Source organism: Pan troglodytes, chromosome 13 (genome assembly GCF_028858775.2).
Source record: "Pan troglodytes isolate AG18354 chromosome 13, NHGRI_mPanTro3-v2.0_pri, whole genome shotgun sequence".
Classification (NCBI taxonomy): Eukaryota; Metazoa; Chordata; class Mammalia; order Primates; family Hominidae; genus Pan; species Pan troglodytes.
The window spans coordinates 72,693,769-72,719,954 of NC_072411.2; the positions used below are offsets into that span (position 1 = coordinate 72,693,769).

General features: G+C 40.5%; 1 protein-coding gene and 1 long non-coding RNA gene across 2 annotated transcripts in view; one reads left to right on the top strand and one right to left on the bottom strand.

Moving 5' to 3' along the window:
* The window catches only part of MYO3B (myosin IIIB), a 477,280-nt gene extending 468,672 nt beyond the window's left edge, over window positions 1–8,608 (top strand). Inside the window, exons 33-35 of the mRNA XM_525960.6 lie at window positions 5,567–5,673; window positions 6,046–6,092; window positions 6,923–8,608. Of these exons, the coding sequence (XP_525960.6) occupies window positions 5,567–5,673; window positions 6,046–6,092; window positions 6,923–7,061 (293 nt within the window). The 3' untranslated portion in view covers window positions 7,062–8,608. The remainder of the gene's footprint in view (window positions 1–5,566; window positions 5,674–6,045; window positions 6,093–6,922) is intronic.
* The window catches only part of LOC134807988 (uncharacterized), a 76,272-nt gene that overhangs the window by 10,282 nt on the left and 39,804 nt on the right, over window positions 1–26,186 (bottom strand). The window contains exons 4-5 of the long non-coding RNA XR_010149781.1: window positions 3,852–3,905; window positions 1,953–2,062 (exon numbers count right to left, since the gene is read on the bottom strand). This is a non-coding gene — a long non-coding RNA (uncharacterized LOC134807988). The remainder of the gene's footprint in view (window positions 1–1,952; window positions 2,063–3,851; window positions 3,906–26,186) is intronic.

The following is a 26,186-nucleotide window of genomic DNA, read 5'->3' on the forward strand; positions in this document are numbered from 1 at the left end:
GCTCATGCCTGTAATCCCAGCACTTAGGGAGGCTGAGACAGGTGGATCACCTGAGGTCGGGAGTTCGAGACCAGCCTGACCAACATGGAGAAACCCCATCTCTACTAAAAATACAAAATTAGCCGGGCGTGGCGGCACATGCCTGTAATCCCAGCTACTAGGGAGGCTGAGGAAGGAGAATCGCTTGAACCTGGGAGGCGGAGGTTGCGGTGAGCCGAGATCACGCCATTGCACTCCAGCCTGGGCAAGAAGAGCGAAACTCTGTCTCAAAAAAAAAAAAAAGTGTTATGTCTGTCTGTCTTCATACAAATTGGGTTTTTTTTCTTTTGGTTTACTTCATTGCAACGTATTCCTTGGAACAAGTTGCTTAGTTCTGGGGGTTTTTTCTGGGTTTTTTTCTTTTTTTGGAGACCAAGTGTCACTCTATTACCCAGGCTGGAGTACAGAGGCGCGATCTCGGCTCACTGCAACCCCTGCCTCCTGAACTCAAGGGATCCTCCTTTCTCAGCCTCCGGAGTAGTTGGGACCATAGGTGCACGCCAACATGCCTGGCTAATTTTTTGTATTTTTTGTAGAGATGGCGCTTCACCATGTTGCCTGGGCTGCTCTCGAACTCCTGAGCTCAAGCAATCTGCCTACCTAGGCCTCCCAAAGTGTTGGGATTACAGGCGTGAGCCACCGTGCCCGGCCAGCTCTGTTTATTGCCAAGTTGCACTTCAGGAGGCAGGGAACCTGTGGATTGTCCTGTTTCTCTGGGGCCCCTCCCACATTGTCTTTTAACCTTATGGTGTATGAATTAATAGAGAAGCAGTAATAACTGTTAAATTGAAGCTGTTCGTCAGGATAGTTCAACATTTTTCAGTATCTTGTTTTCTAACTATATTTCTCTGTCTCTCGCCTCAGCCTTTCCACATTACGGATGTAACTTTTATGGGTATATATCTTTTAATTGTTCTTATCTTTCTGTTGTACTTCCTTTCATCTTAGTTTTGTTACTGTCCATCATATGGAACGTTTTACTTTAATATAATTAAACGCATGCATGTCACTAACGTCTTCTTATACAGCTGAGATACTCCATTTCTTTCTAAAGTTTTTTGGAGAATGTTTAAAATTCTCAACTATATAACTCATCTCGAATTTATTGTGGCCTGTGAGAATCAAGAAATGTATTGAGAAGAGTAAAGGATTTAGAATTTTAAAAACTAAACAATTTGAGTCCAACAGCACTAGCTTAAACGGCTTTAAAGAAGTCACTTAACATCTTAAGACAGTGTCCTCTACTAGATTGAAAACAGGGACTTTGTCTTATTTCTCTTCGTATTTTCCACAAAATCCAGCAAAGTACACTGTATATAGGATAAATGTTAATATGTCTGTATTTAAGTTATATTTTTGCATATTGCCATTAAATTGTTCCAATAGCATTTATTAAATAATGGTCTACTTCCCAATTATTTATTCAGTTGCTTACAATGGATCATTGTATCAGTGACACTCAGATTTCTTCCAATGGCAAAGCACCTGGAAGTTACAGCATTCTTTGCAGAACATTGCGAAATATGGAAAAATTAAACTTAAAATAATGAAAATTAAAATTTGATGCTAAATCAGATAACTAGCTTATACCAGATTCTAGTATAGTGTAGAAACCATAAGATTAGACACCAACAGTTGTTTTTAAGTAATGGGAGAAATATTAAAATTAAGAACAGTCTATCCAATAACTTAATTCCTTATAAGAATCAGGAAAAAAATAAAAGCCAATGAAACAGCAAGTTCGTCAAGAACAAAAGTTGAAAATCATATCGTATATAAAGCATTACCAGTTGAGACAATATAAATAAAAACCTCTGATAAAATGTAAACACTATATAAATATGAAGTCCAGCTGAACTAGGCTGAACTCTAGTTGAACCCAAAAACTTCTTAAGATCAGTCTTTTGAGTTACCATGGACGGAATTCCTGCCGTATTAGAAAGTCTAAGGGAGAGTGGATGTCAGACCTCCAGAGCATACTTCACACCAGCAGCCTGACCTAAGGACACTTCTCTTCATTGATCTATAAATCAGAAAGGAGATGACACAAAAGGGACTCACAGCTTCACATTCTACCATATTGCAGAGTATGGACTTCACAAAGCAAACGAGGAGGAGGTATGTTGGAACCATCAGAAAGAACCGCTGTGTTTTTTGTGTTCTGAGGACTTTGCCAGCACAACAGGCTAGATTCCTGTGATCTGCACAGTGATCATGAAGAGGTGGATGAGAATGTCTGTTAAGGCTGTTGGACCTTCTGCAAGCAACATTGTTTTGCTATGCTAATTAACATGTTTTCATTGAGGCCAGACATGGTGGCTCATGCCTGTAATCTCAGCACTTTGGGAGGCTGAGCTGGGCAGATGACTTGAGGTCAGGAGTTCGAGACCAGGCTGGGCAACATGACGAAACCCCATCTCTATTAAAAATACAAAAAATTAGCTGGGTGTAGTGGTATCTGCCTGTAATCTTAGCTACCTGGGAGGCTAAGGCAGGAGCATCGCTTGAGGCGGAGGCTACAGTGAGCTGAGATCGTGCCACTGCACTCTAGCCTGGGTGACAGAATGAGACTCTGTCTCAAAAAATATGTATATATATTATATTCTATATAATATATTAAATATATATTATATTCTATATAATATATTATATAGAATATAATATATTCTATGTATTCTATAATATTCTATATTCTATATTATATATTATATAGAATATTATAAATAATATATTCTATATTATATATAGAATATATTCTATGTTTATATTCTATATATTATATATGAAATAGTATATAAAATAATATATAATATATAAAATATTATATATTATATAAAATAATATATAATATATAATATATATTATATATAAAATAATATATAATATATAATATATATTATATATAAAATAATATATAATATATAATATATATTATATAAAATAATATATAATATATATTATATATAAAATAATATATAATATATATTATATATAAAATAATATATAATATATATTATATATAAAATAATATATAATATATATTATATATAAAATAATATATAATATATATTATATATAAAATAATATATAATATATATTATATATAAAATAATATATAATATATATTATATATAAAATAATATATAATATATATTATATATAAAATATAATATATATTATATAAAATATAAATATATATTATATATAAAATATAAAATATAATATATATTATATATAATATAAATATATATTATATAAAAATATAAAATATATACTATATAAAAATATATAAAATATAAAATATATATTACATATAAAATATATATAATATATTACATATAAAATATATAATATATATATTTTTTCATCGAACTTACTTTTACTTAAACCTTTGACTTTAAAAAACGTTTCTTCTTAAGAAAGGCAATATCTTATAAGCTGGGCACGGTGGCTCATGCCTGTAATCCCAGCACTTTAGGAGGCCGAGGAGGGCAGATCACTTGAGGCTAGGAGTTCGAGACCAGCCTGGCCAACATGATGAAACCCCATCTCTACAAAAAATACAAAAATTTGCTGGGTGTGGTGGTGCACACCTGTAATCCCAGCTACTTGGGAGGCTGAGGCAGGAGAATAGCTTGAACCTGGGAGGTAGAAATTGCAGTGAGCCAAGATCACACCACAGCACTCCAGCCTGGGCAACAGTGAGACTATCTCAAAAAAAAAAAAAAAAGGACCATATGCTATAGTGTAAAAAAAAAAAAAAAAAACACCTATTGGAACAAGAAGTAAGAAATCTAGGGTTGGGTACCCACCTGGCCACTTGATCTGAGATGAGCCATTCAATTTTATGGGCCTCAGTTTCTCTTCTGAAAAAAAAAAAAATGGGTATTTAGAATGGATGGATGTGATAGTGTTTTTTGTTTGTTTGTTTGTTTGAGACAGAGTCTCACTCTGTCACCCAGGCTGGAGTGCAGTGGCGCAATCTCGGCTTACTGCAACCTCTGCCTCCCGGGTTCAAGTGATTCTCCTGCCTCAGCCTCTCAAGCAGCTGGGACTACAGGCACCCACCACCACGCCCAGCTAATTTTTGTATTTTTAGTAGAGATGGGGTTTCACCATGTTGGCCAGGCTGGGTTCTGATAGTCTTGTCCAAATATAGATTTGTCCCAATTCAAGAAAAATCAAGATACAAAACTTTATACTTAGGGAACAAATATTTTGCTATTAATAATGGACCTTGCTAAGTCACTCTCTACTTTAAAAATTCCCCCAGAATTTTTTTAAATCGTGGAAATCTCTGGTGAAGTTAAAATATGATACCAAGTAAAATCTCCAACTCTTTTTAATGAATAGTTTATAATAAACACTCTGTCCTCCAGGATAGTGATAGCTTTTCTCTAAACAACAACATTCATGGACAATATTCTATGACAGAGGTGTGTGTGTCTATGTGTGTGTTGCCAAGAAATTAGAACTGCTGAATCCTGATTCAGATACAGAGCCAAAAGGACAGTAGATCCAAAAAATCATTTGCTTGGAAGGGAAATGAATTATGACTTTTTTTTTTTTTTTTGAGATGGAGTCTTGCCCTGTTGCCCAGGCTGGAGTGCAGTGGCACGATCTTGGCTCACTGCAACTTCCACCTCCCGGGTTCAAGCTATTCTCCTGTCTCAGCCTCCCGAGTAGCTGGGATCACAGGTGTGCACCTCCACACCCAGCTAATTTTTGTGTTTTTAGTAGAGACGGGGGTCTCACCATGTTGGCTAGGCTGGTCTCGAACTCCTGACCTCATGATCCACCCGCCTCAGCCTCCCAAAGTGCTGGGATTACAGATGTGAGCCACTGCGCCCAGCCATGAATTATGACTTCTTCTGACTCGTGGTTTCTTAATCTCCAGGGCACTCTTGGTCCAGGGTTCTGAAATCAGGACAAACAGGGAGAGACTGCTTCATGTAATCGTGCAATCATCCTTTCTCCTTCTCTTTTACACTACCTCCAAAGACTGCATGCATCCGTGGTATTGTTCAAAGCATTTCAGTAAATTTTAGCTCAAGCCATTTCCCCCCCGACAAAATGTATCCCACCAAAAGGTTTGCTTCTCATCTCCCCAGGAGTATGTGTGCTCCAGATGTTTTTGAACTCTCACTGCAGGATGTGGTGCAAACAATCCCAGATTACTTTGGTTGTCCTAACATAGTCATCCCACTAAGGGCACCCTACTCTATAAATGCTGACCACCAACTTATACTTCACCAATGTGGAAACAACAACTTGCTTTCTGTCACCCTGGACTGCTGATTCAGATCAGAAAGCTGAATGCAAAGTTACAGACAGTGGCCCTTGTTTACACTTAGCAATCTGTGTGTATTTTTTAGGATGGCATTTCTCCTAATATTAGTAAAGCTTTTAATATGCCCATTAAAATAGGACACAGTTTCTACTAAGTGCATTTATGTGAAGAGCCATTTTTCACTTAATTTTCCCAACACCTCGGACAGTTTACAGCAAAGTGTTGCTCTTTTTTCAGGTTCAGAAAATGGTCTTGCACAGAAGCATCGAACACCTCGCCGACGATGTCAGCAGCCCAAAATGCTGAGTAGCCCTGAGGACACCATGTACTATAACCAGTTAAATGTGAGTTCAAAGTGGCCATAAAGCTGTTTCACTGGCTTTGTTTCCAGTTAATAATTCTGTTATTACTACCTGTTCCAGCCCCTGCAGCCCCACCCCCACCCTCATGCTCTCGTCTTGAACATGTGCTTAGGCTCTTTATCTGTTGCTTTCATGTCAGGATGTCTGCCTTCACGGTGAATAATTGATGTGGTTTATCAAAGACGAGCAAGATGCATGCTTCATCAGGCTCACTTGAGCCCTTTGATCAAAAAAATTATGCTGTGACTTCTGATATTATCAGCATCTGCTTGCATTCAACACAAAATCACTTTGAATTAAAAATTAACGACTTGCTGCTTTGCTTTGACTGTGTGTTCTTGGCCCTCTCCACAGGGAACTCTAGAATATCAAGGGAGCAAGAGGAAGCCAAGAAAACTTGGGTAAATATCTGTCTTCTTAGTTCTAAGCAACTGTAAACAGAAGGGGTCCTTTGTGATATTACAGAAAATGCAAAACTTTCCAGAGAGGCTTCTAAAAATATGCAATCCAGATATTGCCACTCTTATTGACATTGGAAATTACTTTTCACAGTAGCAAGTACACAAAACTTGAATCTATTCTGTCCAAAAAGGTTGAAATTGTCACCTAAGGGCAAATGTTATTTCTCATAATTATTCCAGGGAATTGTACTTTCTTCATAATTAGAGACATGTAGTGGGTTATATAAAACTCTCCTTCCACAAATAAGAGCACTCTACGAAGTACAAATAGGCCACTTCCTCCACATTATCCTACCCCTGGGCCTTAAAAACATGGACAAGGAGAAACATGCCCAACTGGTTAGATAGAGGATAGTAAGGAATTTGTCGTTCATTTGATAGTTAGCATCTCAATTGAGAATAGCAATGAAGTACATAATGGTAATAATTAGAGAATTGGGGGAGGTCAGGAGGAAAACTTTCTCATCTAGAGGGAACCAGATGGAGACAGAGAGTTCAATCCCATGAAGCAAGTTGCGATATGACCACAACTTCCAGACACCACAAAACTGGACCCACTATCAGTGCATGACCCAAAGGTGAAGGGCTTTGTAGATCAGACCCTGGTACCTCTGTACTGGGAGACCCTGAACTACCTAGGAGCTCTCCTTCCCCTCCAGTGTTGGACCCCAACCCTGTTCCAGCTACTCACATGACTTTAGCTGCCCCAGTGATGATTGTAACATTTGTTTTCTTTTTTGTTGAAAATCCTGTTGTTTTCTTTGTTGCAGCCAAATCAAAGTACTTGATGGGGAAGATGAATATTACAAATCTCTGTCACCAGTGGACTGTATCCCTGAGGAGAACAACTCAGCCCACCCTTCCTTTTTTTCTTCATCCTCAAAAGGAGACTCTTTTGCTCCACATTAAATTGTGCTTCCTAACCCTAAATCTGTCCAGAGTAGGAACATTCATGGTAATCGACTGTCTGTCATTGCATAAGAAAGCACTGATATGGGGTCAGCTTCTTTGGACATATGGTCCATGCCTGAACCTTACTGAACCACTTGCAGATTCCAAAACATCTTATCCTATCTCTACCACTCTCCCACATGTGTTGTGCAGCCTGAGCTGGGCGCTCCCTTCCTTTCTCATCCCATGGGGCCCTGTGGGACACTGAGAACACCTTTACAATAGTTTAAACAGTCATTCATGCCCCCAGTGTCTAGGAAGATAACAAACAGTCTCACCCCAGTCTAATCATGGACACTGATAATATTGCTTGATTTTTCCTATCAAGTTACTTTTCAATCCATTCAGAATCTGCCCCAGTGGAGACCTAGGAGTTCCTTTCCTGCACTCTTCTCCACCCTCCCACCTTTGCTGGGCTTTTCTATCACTCCCACCTCCCCCAGAGTCAGGGCTCCATTGCTGAGTGCCCCATCCTGGAGGATTGGCCCCAAGATCTCCTAGAACAGGATAATTGCCTGTGTTTAGGCAGATAGGCCTAAATCTTTCAGATTCTTTCTACAAGGCAAATAACCCCTCTCTTGTTGATTATGATGCTGAGAAAGCCTCTGTCTCTTTATTTCACCTTGCCAAGACACCCACACTACTTTAGTGATGAAAAGAAAGGAATGAGAGGGAAAGTTTGGACCTGTCACTTCGGTGACAGGGAAAGTCCAGGTCACTTTATTCTGTAACTCTCCATTCACTGGTCAAATAACTCCATGAGGCTATCAGTGGCTACAGTGGAAGGACCTGATCTTGTCCATCTTTGTGTGCACAGAGCCTAGCACAGGGCTTGGTAGAGGGGATATCTAGTGAATGGAGAATACATGGAGAAACTTAACTAAGTTACACAAGCATATCTGACAGGAATGTTACTTTCAATTGTATGTTACATATGATTAGTCACTTTTCATACACTATAACCTCTGATTTTTCACTCAAGTTTGGGCTAATTATATAGTAATGATGTTAGATAATACTCAACATGATTCAGTATGACAAACTTTTTTGAGCACCTACTTTATATAAAACATGACAAATTGCTGTGTGATGTAATCAAAAACAAAGAAGCCCTATAAGACCATTTCTCTAGAACAGATGTTCTTAATATTTTTCTTACTCTAAAATGTGTGGTAGATAGTATGCAAGAAAAGCCGGGTGCGGTGGCTCAGGCCTGTAATCCCAGCGCTTTGGGAGGCCAAGATGGGCGGATCATGAGGTCAGGAGTTCGAGACCAGCCTGACCAACATGGTGAAACCCCGTCTCTACTAAAAAAAAAAAAAAAATACTAAAATTAGCCCAGCATGGTGGTGCATACCTGTAATCCCAGTTACTCAGGAGGCTGACGCAGGAGAATCACTTGAACCCGGGAAGCAAAGGTTGCAGTTAGCTGAGAGCACACCACTGCACTCCAGCCTGGGCGACAGGGCAAGACTCTGTCTCAAAAAAAAAAAAAAAAAAAAAGATAGTATGCAAGAAGATACCTAAATTTTGAGAGAAATAACCTTGAAGAAAATCTTGTTATCAGAGTTTTGAAAGGGAGCACATTAATAGGCCTTTTATGAAGATAATGAAATGAGGTATTTAAAGATCTCAGAAATTGTAATTTTACAAGTAAAATAAATATAGCCAATGTTTCAATAGCCGAACTTCACCCAAAAGGTAATGTTTATAAGTAGAGCAGAAAAAATGCAGATAAATTTTATTTTATTGTTTAAAAAATAATGTGTAGAATATATAAATTTTTCATGTTACTATTAATATATGAGTGCTTTTGGAAGTTTCACTTTTGTCATTGATTGTCTACTTTTGGTTTGATAATATTAGCTGCTTTTCAAATTGTTGAATGGAAATGTTCATAACTCCCTGCTTGTCCGTGCACAATGTAATTCTAAACCTGGCTTGTTTCTCATTTAAATATATCTATAAATAAACTTAGAAAGAAAACAGAAGTAATTGTGGAATCATAATCCAGAAGCTCTGCATAGTTAAGTCATTAATACAGCTGTACTCCTAAGAGTACTTTAGAAATGATGTTCACTTTCAGTCACAGTATAGAGAAGACAGACTGTAGACATTATTCTTGGGCTAGTCACAGTACCAAAACTCAAAAAGCAATTCTTTTTTTTTTTTTTTTTGAGACGGAGTTTCACTCTTGTTTCCCAGGCTGGAGTGCAATGGTGTGATCTCGGCTCACTGCAACCTCCACCTCCCAGGTTCAAGAGATTCTCCTGCCTCAGCCTCCCTAATAGCTTGGACTACAGGCATGTGCCACCATGCCCAGCTAATTTTGCATTTTTAGTAGAGACGGGGTTTTTCCATGTTGGTCAGGCTGGTCTCGAACTCCCGACCTCAGGTAATCCGCCCGACTTGGCCTCCCAAAGTGCTGAGATCACAGGCGTGAGCCACTGTGCCCGGCCTCAAAAAGCAATTCTTAAACCAAGCAGATGAGAATGATGCAACCTGGAATCTTGTAACTTTTATTAGATTTATCAAAGTAATATGCACGTGACAAAAATCAAATAGTCCAGAGGGTTTATAGTGGAGAGCAGTCTTCTTCTCCATGTGCCTCTCTCCAGGAAGCAATCATTGTTTAAAATTATTTCTAATTCTTCTAATGGTTGCTAGCATGCCTCTGAATAATTTGCTTCTATCTTCTTGATTTGTCATTTTAGACAATATTTAATCTCCCCCTTATGAAAAATGTAGATTTGGCCTGGCACAGTGGCTCATGCCTGTAATCCCAGCACTTTGGGAGGCCGAGGCAGGTGGATTCCCCGAGGTCGGGAGTTCAAGACCAGCCTGGCCAACATGGAGAAACCCCGTCTCTACTAAAAATACAAAATTAGCCAGGCATGGTGGCACATGCCTGTAATCCCAGCTACTAGGGAGGCTGAGGCAGGAGAATCGCTTGAACCTGGGAGGTGGAGGTTGCAGCGAGCCAAGATCGCGCCACTGTACTCCAGCCTGGGCAACAGAGCGAGACTCTATCTCAAAAAAAAATAAAAATAAGTAAAATAAGAAAACCAGCAGACTGAACAATGTCAAGTCAAACAGAAATGATTCTGGGAGTAGAACATTTTTTAAAAGTTCCACTGCAGATATTTAGTGTTCACATTTTGAGCTGCTGCTTCTTCCATTTTGGTCATTTGCAGATATGCCTTCATCTACTTTTTTAAAACTTTTTCTTTTTTTCTTTTTTTTTTTTTTTGAGACAGAGAGTCTTGCTCTGTCACTCCAGCTGCAGTGCAGTGGCGCAATCACAGCTCACTGCAACCTCTGCCTCCCGGGTTCAAGCAATTCTTGTGCCTCAGCCTCCTGAGTAGCTGGGATTACAGCCATATACCACCACACCCAGCTAATTTTTCTATTTTTAGTAGAGATGGGTTTTTGCCATGTTGCCCAGGCTGGTCTCAAACTCCTGGCCTCAAGCAGTCCACCTGCCTTAGCTTCCCAAAGTGTTGGGATTACAGGTGTGAGCCACTGCACCCGGCCCAAACTTTCTTTTCAAATATAATACATATCCAGAAAAGGGCACAAATCAGAAGACTGAGCTCAATAAATTATCAGAAAATCAACGCCCATGTAACCATCTTCCCGTCTAGAACAGAGCATTGTTAGTACCTAGAAGCCTCTCTCCAGGCTCTTGCCAATTACCACTCCTGTCTGTGCCTCCCCAAAGATAAACATTCTCATGACTTTATTGGTAAACACTTCCTTGATTGTCTTTATAGTTTTATACTTACATGCATTCCTAAACACTATAGTTAGGTTTTGCCTCATAATTAGGTTTGGAGAACTTAATATAAATGGAATCCTACAGTAAATAATTTTTTAGCTCTTGTTTCATTCAATGTTGCATTTGCAAGGTTCATCTATGTCATGGAATGTAAATGTAGTTTGCTCATTTTCATGTCTGTGTAGTATTCTAGTAGAAGAATATGACATAATTGATGTAGTCATTCTACTTTTTTTTTTTTTTTTTTTTTTTTTGAGACTGAGTCTCACTCTGTCACCCTGGCTAGAGCGCAGTGGTGTGATCTTGGCTGACTGCAACCTCCGCCTCCCAGATTCAAGAGATTCTCCTGCCTCCTCAGCCTCCCAAGTAACTGGGATTACAGTCACCTGCCACCATGCCCAGCTAAGTTTTGTATTTTTAGTAGAGACGGGGTTTCACCATGTTGGCCAGGCTGGTCTCGAACTCCTGACCTCAGGTGATCCGCCAGCCTCAGCCTCCCAAAGTGCTGGAATTACAGGCATGAGCCACCGCACCCGGCCAGTCATTCTACATTTAATGGATGAATATGAATTTTTTCCAATTTGGGGCTATTTTAGAACTTGCTGCTATGAACATTATTGTATCTATCTCTTGGTGTCTATTTTTGCATGGTTTTCTGTTGGCTATATACCTAAGATGAGAGTTGCAGAGTCATAAGGTATACATATCTTTACTTCAGTACAGAATGCCAAACTGTTTTGCAAAGTAGTCATACCAATTTACAATCCTGTTAGTGGTATAAAAGAGCTCCCATTCTGCATTCTCACCAACTCTTGCCAACTCTTCACCTGTCATCTGGGGACTCTGATGGGGTGCTGAATCCCAGAATCTCACTGTGATTATAGCTTATATATCCCTCATTAATAATGATACTGGGCACATTGTATGTATTTTGTGCCCAACTTAGATAACTTTTATAACATGACCATTTTGAATTAGTTTAACTATTTTTTTCTTTTAATGTGAAGAAACACATTATATGTCAGTTATATGTGTTGCAAATATTTTCTCCACTAGGCAGCTTACGCTTTCATTCTTTTAAAGTGCCTTTGATGAGAAAAAAGTATGTAGTTTTAATGTGGTATAATTTATCAATCTTTTCCTTTTTTTAACTTGTATTTTACGTTCTGGGATACACGAGCAGGTTTGTAACATAGGTAAACTCATGTCATGGGGGCTTGTTGTACAGATTATTTTGTCACCCAGCTTTTCCTTTTTGATTAGTATGTTTTTATGGTCTGTTAAGAAATCTGGTGGCTCACACCTATAATCCCAGCACTTCAAGAGGCCAAGGTGGGCAGATTGCTTGAGCCCTGGAGTTCGAGACCAGACTGAGCAAAACCCAGTCTCCACCAAAACTACAAAAATTAGCTGGGTGTGGTGGCATGCACCTGTAGTCCCAGCTACTCGGGAGGCTGAGGTGGGAGGATTGCTTGAGCCCCAGGAGGTCAAGGCTGCAGTGAACTGTGATTGCACCACTGCACTCCAGCCTGGGTGACAGAGTAAGACCCTGTCTCAAAACAAACAAACAAACAACAACAAAAAACTTTTCCTACCCCAGGGCCACAGAAATACTTGCTTTTAGAATCTCCTGGGAGCATTATTGTTTTGCCTTTCACATTTAGCTCCTCAACTCCCCAAAATTGATTTTGTGAATGGTGTGCAGTGAGGGTCAATTTTCATGTTTTCTATAGGGTTATTCAATTGTCTCAGCCCCATTTAATAAAAAGGCCATTATTTTCTTACTGCTGTAAAATACTACCATTTATGTAAGTCAAGTGTTCATGGGTCTGTTTCCAGATTCTCTATTCTGTTCATTGATTTATTTGTTTTTCCTTGTCTTAAATACTATACCTTTATAATAGGCTTCAGTATATGGCAACAAAAGGCCTCCAACATTGTTTTTCTTCTCCAAGAGAAACTTCCCATTAGTCTGGGCCCTATGTATATTATGGAATCAGTTAACATCTGAAAAACAAAAGCTGTTGGAGGGCCAGGCATGGTGGCTCATGCCTGTAATCTCAGCACTTTGGGAGGCCAAGGCAGGAGGATCTCTTCAGGCCAGGAGTTGGAGACTATCCTGGGCAACATAGTGAGACCCCATCTCTACAAAAATAATTTTTTTTAATTAGCCAGGCATACTAGTATGGATCCTTTCAGGCCAGGAGTTGGAGACCACCATGGGCAACATAGTGAGACCCCATCTCTACAATAAAAAGTTTTTTGTTTGTTTTTGAGAGAGTCTCGCTCTGTCACCCAGGCTGGAGTACAGTGGCACAATCTCGGCTTACTGCAACCTCCACCTCCCAGGTTCAAGCAATTCTCCTGCTTTAGCCTCCTGAGTAGCTGGGATTACAGGTGCCCGCCACCACACCCAGCTAATTTTTGTATTTTTAGTAGAGATGGGGTTTCACCATGTTGGCCAGGCTGGTCTTGAACTCCTGACCTTGTGATCCTCCCACCTCGGCCTCCCAAAGTGCTGGGATCACAGGTGTGAGCCACCATGCCCAGCCAAAAAAAAGTTTTTAATTAACCAGGCATGGTAGTGTGCACTTGTAGTCCCAGCTACTTGGGAGGCTGAGGTGGGGGGATCATTTGAACCCAGGAAGTCTGCAGTGAGCTCTGGACTGTACACTGCACTCCAGCCTGAGTGACAGAATGAGACTGTGTCTCTAAATAATACTAATAATGTTAAAACTATTGGGATTTCTTTGGAATTATCTTGAATTTATAAGTGAATTTGAAAGGAATCGTCATGTTTACAATATTGACTTTTTCGATCCATAAATATGGCATATCCTTCCATTTATTTAGTTATTTATTCCTTTTTGTCTCTAAATAATGATGTATACTTTTTTTTTTTTTGAGACAGAGTCTCGCTCTGTCACCTAGGCTGGAGTGCAGTGGCGTGATCTCAGCTCACTGCAACCTCTCCCTCCTGGGTTCAAGTTGTTCTCCTGCCTCAGCCTCCTGAGTAACTGGGATTACAAGCACATGCCACCAGGCCCGGCTAATTTTTTGTGTTTTTAGTAGAGACAGGGTTTTGCCATATTGCCCAGGCTGGTCTCAAACTGCTGAACTCAAGCAATTCACCCGCCTCGGCCTCCCAAAGTGCTGGGATTACAGACATGAGCCACCACATCCGGCCAATGATTTATAATTCTACATGAGAATTTTGGCACAGATTTTGTTAGTTTTATTTCTATGTGCCACATATTATTTGATGTTATTTGAAAGGTTTTTTTAGTTATTTTCTATTTGTTTCTGTTATATGGAAATGCGGTTGATTTTTAGCATTTGAGTTCCACAACTTTGCTAAATTTACTCATTAATTCCAATAGTCTATCTATGGATACCTTTGGATTTTCTGTATACATAATTTTACCTTCTGCAAATAACTACAGATTTTTTTTTCTTTTCAATCTTTATACCTTGTTTTTTCTTGACTTACTGCCTGTATCATTTAGCTATTACTACATTACCCAAAACAACTACATATTTCTCACAAGTCTAGGGGTTGGCTGAGTATTTCTACTGATTTGAGCTAGTCTTGCCAGGGTTCACTCGTGCATCTGCAATTAGCTACAAGTCAGCTAAGCAGCTTTGTTGATTTTGGCTGGGTTTCTCACATACTTGGGGCCACAGCAGAGACAGCTGGGCTAACTTAGTTCTGTTCTACATGGTCTCAAGCTCCAAGTTACTATTATTCCCAGTGGCAGTGGCAGAGTCTCCAAGAAGGGAGGGGAGAGAAAGAGGTCTCTTTATTCTCAGAAGTGCTACATTGACGATTCCACCACATTCTTTTAATCAAACCAAATCACAGGGCTAGATATTTTTAATATTGTACAACCTACTGTAAGATCCTCTTTATCATCTGTAATCCTGATTGTCACTTAGTTTTTGTTATTAAGTTCTAGCTTACTCGTATTACGAACAGAGAACAATTCAGTAATGATTTCAAGTCTGAAATTTGTTGAGACTTTATAGCTGGAGTGCAGTGGTGCAATCATACCTCACTGCAGCCTCAAACTCTTGGGCTCAGAGATCCTCCTGCCTCAGCCTTCTAAGTAGGTGGGACTATAGGCACACGCCACTGCACCCAGCTAACTGTGTGTGTGTGTGTGTGTGTGTGTGTGTGTAGAGACGGGACTCTCACTTTGTTGCCCAGGCTGGTCTTGAACTCCTGGGCTCAAATAATCCTGCTCCTCTCATTCTCTCAAAGTGCTGGGATTACATGGGTTTACAGGGATAAGCCACAGTGCCCAGCCAATTTTTGTAAAATTTTAGTACATTTTAAAACTATAATACATTATTAGGTGCATACAAACACTTTTATCATTCTCTTGTGGCTACCCAAGAAATTACAGTATATGCATCCTTAACTTATCCAATAATAGTAATCCAATAATAGTCATCTAATATTATTTGTATTTTTACTCTCTACCTAGACAATTCCAGAATTGAAGGACCTCAATACACTACCTATATTTCTATGTGTGTGTTCATATACATATGTGTGTTCATATATATATACACACACACATATATATATATTCCTTCTTATTTTGCCACTGTTGTGGTATATTTAATTTTGTAGCTATTGCAAGTCACATAAGACATCATTATTATTGTTTACATTACTCTTCATTTCTTCTCACATCTCTGACCTACTATTCTGGGATAGATTTTCTTCTACCTACAGAACATTCTTTAGTGTTTCCTTTAGTGTGACTCTGCTGCTGTTAAGTTTTTGTTTAACAGAAAATGTCTTTATTTCACTGTCATTCTTGAAAGATGTGTTTGATGGGTACAGAATTCTATATTGGTGGTTATTTTCTGTTATCACCTTAAAGATCGTACTTCATTATCTTCTAGTTCTCATTGTTTCTGCTGAAAGGTCAGCTGTGAGTCAAGTTGTTGTTCCTTTGAAGATAATCAGTCTTTTTCCCTGACTGCTTTTAAGGTTTTCTCTTCCTTTGGTTTTTAGCATTTTTACTATAATGTGGTTCTTATTCATGTTTTCTTACTTTCTTGGTTATTTGTTTATTGCATGCTGGAAACTGCATTTGCAAAATTATTTGTAAAGATAATTGGAGGCCCAGGATAATATTCCATTCCTCCATAAAATAGTAATATAGTTATATTTGCTGGGGGCATGAGTAAGTCAGGATCACTTTAATCCAACTTCAGATATGTAATGATTTGAAACTGGCCTGCAGTTCCTCTAAGAGCAGTTCACTCTCTGGTTCACTATCTCCTACAGTGCAGCTCTTTGTGATCCTAAGTCAAAGTGCAAGTGTGTGGAGGGGTAGATATTTAAGACTTCAACTTTTGTCCTGTTGGCCCCACACTGCTCAGCCTCACAGCTTCTTAGTTACCTCTTCTGGAACGGGCAAATGCCTCCCAGAAATCTCCTCTTAGAATTTGTCTTCTGGCCAGGTGCGGTGGCTCTCGCATGTAATCCCAGCACTTTGAGAGGCAGAGGCGGGCAGATCACGAGGTCAGGAGTTGGAGACCAGCCTGGCAAACATGGTGAAACCCCATCTCTACTAAAAATACAAAAATTAGCCGGGCATGGTGGCGTGCGCCTGTAATTCCAGCTACTTGAGAGGCTGAGGCAGGAGAATTGCTTGAACCCAGGAGGTGGAAGTTGCAGTGAGCCGAGATCGTACCACTGCACTCCAGCCTGGGCAACAGAGCAAGACTCCATCTCAGAAAAAAGAAAAAAAGAATTTTGTCTTCTACCAGACCTTGGGGTTCAATATTTCCCTACTCTCTTGCTACCTCTCCAGTGCCTACAATAAGGTATATTTTTAATTTTGTCCTAATTTTCAAGAGGAGGCCAATTTGAATCACCTATTTCTTTATTACTAAAAGCAAGTATCTTCTTCTATCCATTTGCCATCTTCCAGAAATACGTTGAAATCTGCCTTCTCTTGATCAGTTCCTCTTCCAGTCTTATCACTATTTTGAGCTTATTCTCTTTAGTTCTTATTTATTATTATTAAAATCACAGGCATGTACCACCACAGCAGCCAATTTTTAAATTTTGGTAGAGACAGAATCCCACTATGTTGCCCAAGCTGGTCTCAAACCTCTGGGCTCAAGCGATTCTCCTGCCTCAGCCTCCCAAAGTATTGGGATTAAAGATGAAACTGAGGAGAAAATTCCGGAGAAATTGAGGAGATAAACGCGTGCACGCTATATCTGCCATGTTGTACCAGGTCCTGCTTAAAGTTATTATTATTATTATTATTATTAAGACGGAGTCTCACTCTACCGCCCAGGCTGGAGTGCCCTGGCGAGATCTCGGCTCACTGCAAGCTCCGCCTCCCGGGTTCACGCCATTCTCCTGTCTCAGCCTCCCGAGTAGCTGGGACTACAGGCACCCGCCACCGCGCCCGCCTAATTTTTTGTATTTTTGGTAGAGACGGGATTTCACCGTGTTAGCCAGGATGGTTTCAATCTCCTGACCTCGTGATCCACCCGCCTCGGCCTCCCGAAGTGCTGGGATTACAGGCATGAGCCACCGCGCCCAGCCTAAAATTATTTTTAAGTAACTTAAAATCATTTGTTAATATTAGGATTCAGTCTGGGTATGGTGGCTTATGCCTGTAATCCCAGCACTTTGGGAGGCTGAGGCAAAAGGATCTCTTGAGCCCAGGGGTTCAAGACCATCCTAGGCAACATAGTGGGATTGTCTTTACAAAAATTTAAAAATTATCCGTTATGGTGGCACGTGCCTGTAATCCCAGCTACTCAGGAGACTGAGGTGGAAGGAATGCTTGAGCCCAGGCGGCCAAGGCAGCAGTGAGCCATGAATACACCACTGCACTTCAGCCTGGGAGACAGAATGAGACCCTGTCTCCAAAAAATAGATAAATAACTAAATATTAGGATTTGAACTATTATTTTTATAACAACTGTTTTGAAATATTATTCACATACCATGTAATTCCCCCTCTTACAGTAAAGCCATTGTACTTGGAACTGTTATTAAGAATAAATTATTTGTGCCATGCCTCATGACAATTCTTCAGATTCTACTGTGGGTTTCTGTTTGTGTTTGTTTGTTTTTGAGACAGGGTCTCACTCTGTCACCCAGGCTGGAGTGCAGTGGTGCAATCTCGGCTCACTGCAACCTCCACCTCCTGGGCCCAAATGATCCTCCACCTCAGCCTCCCTAGTAGCTGGGACTACAGGCGCCCACCACCATGCCCAGACAATTTTTTAATTTTTTTGTAGAGATGGGGTTTCACCATGTTGCCCAGGCTGGTCTTGAACTCCTGAGCTCAAATGATCCGCCCGCCTTGGCCTCCCAAAGTACTGGGATTATAGGCATGAGCCACTGTGCCCAACCAGATACTATTGTTTTAAGACACTGTTGTGGAGCTGCTCCAGGAGCTTACAGCATAGAAGGGGAGATGTGACACATGCACAGACATTTACAATAAGAAATGGCAAAGCAAGTAAGATGAGAGGAGGCTGCATAAAGGAATGTTTCATGAAGGAATTAGTATTTAAGTTGAATCTTGAATGGTCAGCACAGCAGAAATGGCCAGAAGTAGGACAAACTGGCACTCCATCAAGTAGGTCACCAAGACTGCTGGGCTAGCCCTTGGTGAGGTTTAGAGAAAGCCTTCCTGCTCCCACATTCTAAGCAGCCTGTGTAACCGGAACAACTAAGTGCCCTGGAAAAGCCCAATTAGACTGAGGAAATAGGAAACTTCAGGCCCTATTGTCGTTTGGTGTTTTTTGTTGTTGTTGTTTTTTGTTTGTTTTTGAGACGGAGTCTCACTCTGTCAACCAGGCTGGAGTGTAGTGGCGCAATATCGGCTCACTGCAAACTCCTCCTCCCGGGTTCAAGAGAGTCTCCTGCCTCAGCCTCCTGAGTAGCTGGGATTACAGGCATCTGCCACCACGCCCAGCTAATTTTTTATTTTTATTAGACACGGCATTTCACCATGTTGGCCAGGCTGGTCTCGAACTCTTGACCTCAGGTGATCCACCTGCCTTGGCCTCCCAAAGTGGTAGGATTACAGGCGTGAGCCACCACGCCCACTCCCTGTTGTTGTTTTGAATAGAGCATAGTCAAACTAAAAATAAAAGGTAAAACTGAAGAAGTAGACTGTGGGGGACTTTGAATGCTACAGTAAGTAGTTTGGACTCTATTTAGTAAACAATAAGAAGCCACGGGGGATTTTGTTCAGAGGAATGCCATAAACAGAGCTGAAATTTGAAGAGGGCTTGTTGGCAGTTGTGTAAAGGGGAGAAGCAAGAGACAAGGAGATCAATTAGAAGATCAATTACAGATCAATTAGTAAGCTAGAGTAATGATAGGAGAATAGAGAGGGACTTGAGACCAACACATCGTGCAAAGACATCACTTTACATACCGGAGGGCACGGGCTACAGAAGGAAGGGGTGGAGGAAGGACACATTAAAGATGATGTCATGCAGAAGAAATGGGTTGAGATGTGGCTCCACAGTTTTTTAACTGCGTGACTAGGACAGTCACTTTAGTTTCCTGTGGCCTCAGACAACTCCAGAAACTTGGTGGCAGAAGGAAGGAAAGAAATGGAAAGGTAATTAAAGGGGGTTGTGGGATTGGCCAGATTTTTAGGATGGAAATGATCAGAGACTGAAGAGAAGGATTAGGATTAAGATTTAGATTGAAGATGGGAGGGATTAAATATTTTCTATGTTAATGAACTAGATGAAGTTCAAGAGTGAAAAATCAGTATATTAATTGGACTTCACATTCTTATTAATCATTATAGTAGTCATTGAAAGATAGTTTGCTGAGGGCTGTGTTTGCTAATGTTGATTTATGGGATTTCATAATGTATTTATTACCAGTTCCTTGGTGACAGTTAACGTCACCTCCAACAGAAAGAGCCAGTTATATCACATACACCATTTTATAGATATTTCAAAGTTCAGAGACTATCCCTAAAGTAAATGTTTGGGTATTGCTTTTTTTTAATTGCATACGGTGCCACTTTTCTATGTAGCTTTGACAGAATTACATTAATTTTCATCCTAAATCAAATTTGTGTGAAATGGACATTTTAAAGAGATACTGAGATATTTTCACTTAAATTTTTTTTGTTTGTATCCATAACTAACTCATAATCTCGTATTTAATTATATGTGGTGCTTTGAATTATTTGATCCATGGAGGACCTCTAATAAAGTCACTATCTGGTTATTGATCAAGTTAATTGGTTAAATGACTGAACGGGTCATCAATTCAGATTGTGTCTATGTGTAAAAAGCAGTCTGACTGCTTTTACTGAAGTGTCCAGCCAAATCAGATTTTCATTATATTCCTGTTAAAAGTAGAGAAGGATTTTGTGCATTTAAACATGACACACACGAACCATCGACAACCTGTGAATATAGCGGGCGGTTGGGGTGGACACTATACTTATTTAATTGGGTAGTGCTTCCCACTTCCGTGAACCTCTGGTATTTACTGTTCTCCAAACCAGCTCCTTGGTTGATGACAGCAAAAAATGCTAGCTTTTGAGTCACGCAGAATGTTTTCTTCATTTCTATACTGTTAATATATTACTGGGCCACATATCATTCAAAACAAAGGAGGGGAACAAAAATAAAACCACAAAGACAAAACCCTTATTGCTACTCACCCTGCAATGTTAAAAGCAAAGAAACTATTCTGACCAACTAACATTTCCATGACAACACTAGACGGTTGGATGCCTCTTGCCAGATCAGTGGAGAGACATAAGTAATGCCATATCACTGCCCTATACACACAAAGGCTATGTTTTAGAACAATAACAATCCTTAGAAAATACATAGGCCAATCCACTCCTTTCAGGAAAAGACAGAGATCCAGTGAGTCACTAACAGAGTCAAGAAGCTAGGTTGATTTTTTCTGCATTCTGAGCTCGTTGGACCAAACTGCCAATGATATACTATCCAAGACCAGCCTTGTCTGCACACACAACAGACAGCTTGCTTAGAAAGAAGATGTTCTGTTGGGCACGGTGGCTCACGCCTGTAATCCCAGCACTTTGGGAGGCCGAGGTGGGTGGATCCCCTGAGGTCAGGAGTTCAAGACCAGCCTGGCCAACATGGTGAAACCCCGTCTCTACTAAAAATACAAAAATTAGCTGGGCGTGGTGGCAGGCGCCTGTAATCCCAGCTACTCGGGAGGCTGAGGCAGAAGAATCTCTTGAACCTGGGCGGCAGAGGTTGCAGTGAGCTGAGATCGCGCCTTTGCACTCCAGCCTGGGGAACAAGAGCGAGACTTCATTAAAAAAAAAAAAAAAAAGAAAGAAAGAAAGAAAGAGAAAGAAGGAAGGAAGGAAGGAAGGAAGGGAAGGAAGGGAAGGGAAGGGAAGGGAAGGGAAGGGAAGGAAGGAAGGAAGGAAGGAAGGAAGGAAGGAAGGAAGGAAGGAAGGAAGGAAAGAAAGAAAGATGTTCTTCTCTCCAAAAATATTTCCCTAACTAATTCTCCCAATTTGTAAGATATTGATACCTGCCCTAATGCCTTGCAAGAACTCCACAGATATTTAGATATAAACTGAGGACATCTAAGACCATTATTAAAATAAAAATATTTAACAAGAACTGGCCATTTCACTGGCATTCTCCCATGATGTACTGTCCATACAGCTGTACATAGGTAAAAATTATAAATGGTAAACTCAGTAAAGCAATGTTACCTGACCATGGTCAGAGAGCTAGTAGGGAGGAGCAATGTGCAAATCCGAGTGGGTCAGATTCCTAAACCATGCTCCTTTCAGGAGCCAGGGAGCCTGTATTTCAGTGTCTTTAAGGAATGCTAATGGTTAAATGGCAATCTGCCCGTAGCCAGAGCAACCAAAATATAGCTCAATATAAATTATGCTGATACTGAGCCAGGCATGGTGGCTTACGCCTGTAATCCCAGCACTTTGGGAGACTGAGGTGGGTGGATCACCTAAGGTCAGGAGTTCAAGACCAGCCTGACCAACATGGTGAAACCCTGTCTCTACTAAAAATACAAAATTAGCCAGGCATGCTGGTGCGTGCCTGTAATCCCAGCTACTTGGGAGGCTGAGGCAGGAGAATCGCTTGAACCCAGGAGGCAGAAGTTACAGTGAGCCAAGATTGCACCATTGCATTCCACCCTATGTGACAAAGTGAGACTCCATCTCAAAAAAAAAAAAAATGCTGATGCTTTTATCTCACTTATATCTGAGAATAACAACAACTGACATGTATTGAGTACTTGTGTACCAAGCCCTGGCTTTACCCTATTGCTTCATTTAATCTTCACAAGTAACCTATTAGACAAATGTTTTCATCATTGTTAGTAACATTTTTACAAGAAACTGAGGTGTAGAGCAATTTAGTGACTCACCAAAGACCTCGCAATTTGCAGCAGGGATTTGAGCCTGGGCAGTGACTCCAGAGTCCTTAATTACTACTTTATGCTGCCATGTAGACACTTTCAGCCTCCATAAGAAGCCTACAGAAGGGGCCTGGTGGTGGTTCCATGAAGAAAGTTGTGGAGACTCCAGATTGCTAAAGGTGCAATGGAGGCAGAGGTAGAAAGAAGTCTGAATCTTTTAGACAACTATTATTAATAGTTTACACAATTATCAAAGGTCTTGAGGCAGCATGGACTAGCCTTTACAGAGCCTTGCGGAGAAATTCCTGATCTCTTGGTGACAATTAACAAGGCAATGGGGGAAATGATGTGAGTCTTCTCTTTGGAGACCACTCACAGCCATCTTTTTTCCCAAAGAAGAATGCCTAAAATTATTCTTACAATCTATGCTTCAGTTGTAATTAGTTCCTCGGATGAGTTATCTTTTGAGAGCTGGTCCTGAGACAATGAACCAATGAACCAGGATAAGCAAGTTTGTTGGGGATCTGTGGGCAATAAGAAGTCTGGGGCATGTACTGCAAAGGCAGATGGGGACACAAAGCAGGAAGAACGCTAAGAAGCAAAGAAAACCTGCAGGGATAAAGGAAAGCAGGAAAAACGGAAGACAATTTCTCTGTTAGTTCTGGCTGTAGTTCTGACATTCAGAAACTAAACTGAAAAACTCAGCCAGTTACCCAACTATTGTGCAGTATAACTAAATTAACAGTGTCTTTATTTTTGGTTAGCGATCATTTCTGCTTTCATTCAAAGAACATTCAGACCAAAAATTCAAGCATATAACTCATTGGGCTTCTCCCCAGCAACCCAATAGTAAATCTATCCAAGGAATAAAATAAATATTATCAACTTTCTTTCTTTTTTTTTTTTTGAAACGGAGTTTCGCTCTTGTTGCCCAGGCTGGAGCGCAATGGTGCGATCTCGGCTCACCGCAACCTCTGCCTCCCAGGTTCAAGCGATTCTCCTGCCTCAGCCTCCCGAATAGCTGGGATTACAGGCATGTGCCACCACACCTGGCTAATTTTGTATTTTTAGTAGAGACAGGGTTTCTCTATGTTGGTCAGGCTGGTGTTGAACTCCTGACCTCAGGTGATACGCCTGCCTCAGCCTCCCAAAGTGCTGGAATTATAGGCATGAGCCACCACGCCCGGCCCCTCAACTTTCTTAATTACTTACATGCAAAACTTGTTCTTCATCTTGGCCATGCAGGGAAGTGGCATCTCTCAATGTTATGTGTTGACAAACTACCACCTGTGTGGGCCAAAGCTCCGGACCCACAGTGTTTTTGGTTTTGTATTGTTTTGTTTTGTTTTGTTTTTGGTGACGGAGTTTCACTCTTGTTGCCCAGGCAGGAGTGCAATGGCGTGATCCGGGCTTACCGCAACCTCCACCTCCTGGGTTCAAGCCATTCTCCTGCCTCAGCCTCCCAAGTAGCTTGGATTACAGGCATGCACCACCATGCCCAGCTAATTTTGTATTTTTAGTAGAGACGGGGTTTCTCCACGTTGGTCAGGCTGGTCTCAAACTCCTGACCTCAGGTGGTCCGCCCACCTCAGCCTCCCAAAGTACTGAGATTACAGGCGTGAGCCATCACTCCCGGCATGGTTTTTTTTTTGTTTGTTTGTTTGTTTGTTTTTTTAACTAGAGATGAGGGTCTCACTATGTTGCCCAGGCTGGCCTCAAACTCCTAGGTTCAAGCTATCCTCCTGCCTCTGCCCCCCCAGGTAGCTGGGACCATATTGATTGCCTCTGTACCCCAACTCCAAAGTGTCTTTTTATAGATAAAGTTTTATTGGCACACAGTCACACCCATTCATTTACATATTGTCCACAGCTGCTTTCACACTACAACAGTAGCGTTGAGTAGTTATGACAAAAACCTTATGGCCTACAAAGCCTAAAATATTTACTATTGGCCCTTTACAGAAAAAGTTTGCCAACCCCTAGTCTAGACTACTAATGAGAGAAATGGAGGAAAAACTTTTTTCTAACAACTTTCTAACAATTTTGGGGGGAACGCCATATAAATTCGGCTTAGTAAAAAAAGACTCTTGGACTGCCCCCCAGAAAATTGTGCCAAAGAGTTTAGAAAAATAAATATACAATAAAAGTAAACACACACACACAAAACAGCAAACTTGAGGTAACTATTTTGGATTGCAAACAGGATAAATTAAATGTTCAAACAATCTGATAAAATAACCATTTGGAAACCAAAAAAAAAAAAAAAAGACTCTTAGACTAGAAGCCTGATAATATGATTCTGTTGCCTTTTTTTTAAGTTACAGGATTAATATTATATAAATGGGCCTATAGAATATGAGCCAGTGAGGTTATCCTAACTACTGACCCCTGTATCAAGCAATAACTGTGGGAAGAGGGAAGACAGTGTGGAACGCTTCACAGCTCACCATGCAAGAGGAGAAAAAATGAGTGAAGGAGCCCAGAGGGAAAGCATGTTTTCAAAGCTGTGGTTTCCTCATCTACTGAAGAAGGGCACTGGGCTTCTCCCTGCGGCCTAGGATTAACTTCACTGGCTTTTTGTGAATCACCACAAAAATCCCAAGATTTTATGTCCTGAAATCCAGCATCCTACATTCACTCCTGGATGTGGATGTCTTCTTGAATTATACCATCAGTAATCATCAAACCACTGAAGCATCTATTCAGTACACTGGGATTCTCTGGTTACCTATTACTATTCCAACATCTTTAGTTTCCATATGTATAATATGTCTGAATGACTTAACAACTTCTAATTATTAGCAAATTCACATCTTTTCCCCAATATTAATACATGCAAGCCAGCTATCACAAGACACCATTCTCAGCCGAACACTACAGGATTCAAAACTTCTCTGAGCCCTCAGCATTATCTTATTCATGACTAACTGCCAACTAACCTACACATTTTGAGTCAGGCTAGGAGTGACTGATAACTGTCCGTGTGACTGGGTAGCTGTAGGTTCCTGACAATCATGGTAGGTAATCTTGTGACCAAAGAGCAGCTTAATTGAGAGTTTTAAAACTGTCACAGCTCTCTGAAGAGGTGTAAATAGAAATTATCTGTGCGTCTCATATGTCTATATTATACAGCTAGGAATAGGCCTTGGGCCTATTAAAAATATATTCAGGCCAGGAGCGGCGGCTCACGCCTGTAATCCCAGCACTTTGGGAGGCCAAGGCGGGCGGATCACAAGGTCAAGAGATCAAGACCATCCTGGCTAACACGGTGAAACCCTGTCTGTACCAAAAATACCAAAAAAAAAAAAAATTAGCCAGGCGTGGTGGCGGGCACCTATAGTCCCAGCTACTCAGGAGGCTGAGGCAGGAGAATGGTATGAACCCGGGAGGCAGAGCTTGCAGCGAGCCGAGATCGCACCACTGTACTCCAGCCTGGGCAACAGAGCAAGACTCCGTCTCAATAAATAAATAAATATATATATATTCATTTATTCCACAAATATATGCTGAATACCTACTTTATGCCAGGAATTGGGTTAAACTTATTATGTCTGCAACTATAATCCTTACATGATTTTGTGTTTCATTTTATCCCACATTCTTGCTAAAATAAGCCACACTACACAAGTTTTCCCTGATTTTTCTGATAAATATTGAGCTGTCCACTTGATGATATTTTCACACAAAAATCACAGGGAAGAAGCACTTCCTGCAAGGACATCAGAGGCAATACCCACTTTTTCTTGATGGCTTTGGCTCCAGGGGGTCAAAATGTCCCATCATATTTAACCAATACGGTTCCCTCAGTGATAGTGTCCACTTTTTCCATCCCATTTATAGCTAAAAAGTAGCCTGCCACTTTTAGCTCCAGGATATGTATGAGAAAGCCACAAGAATT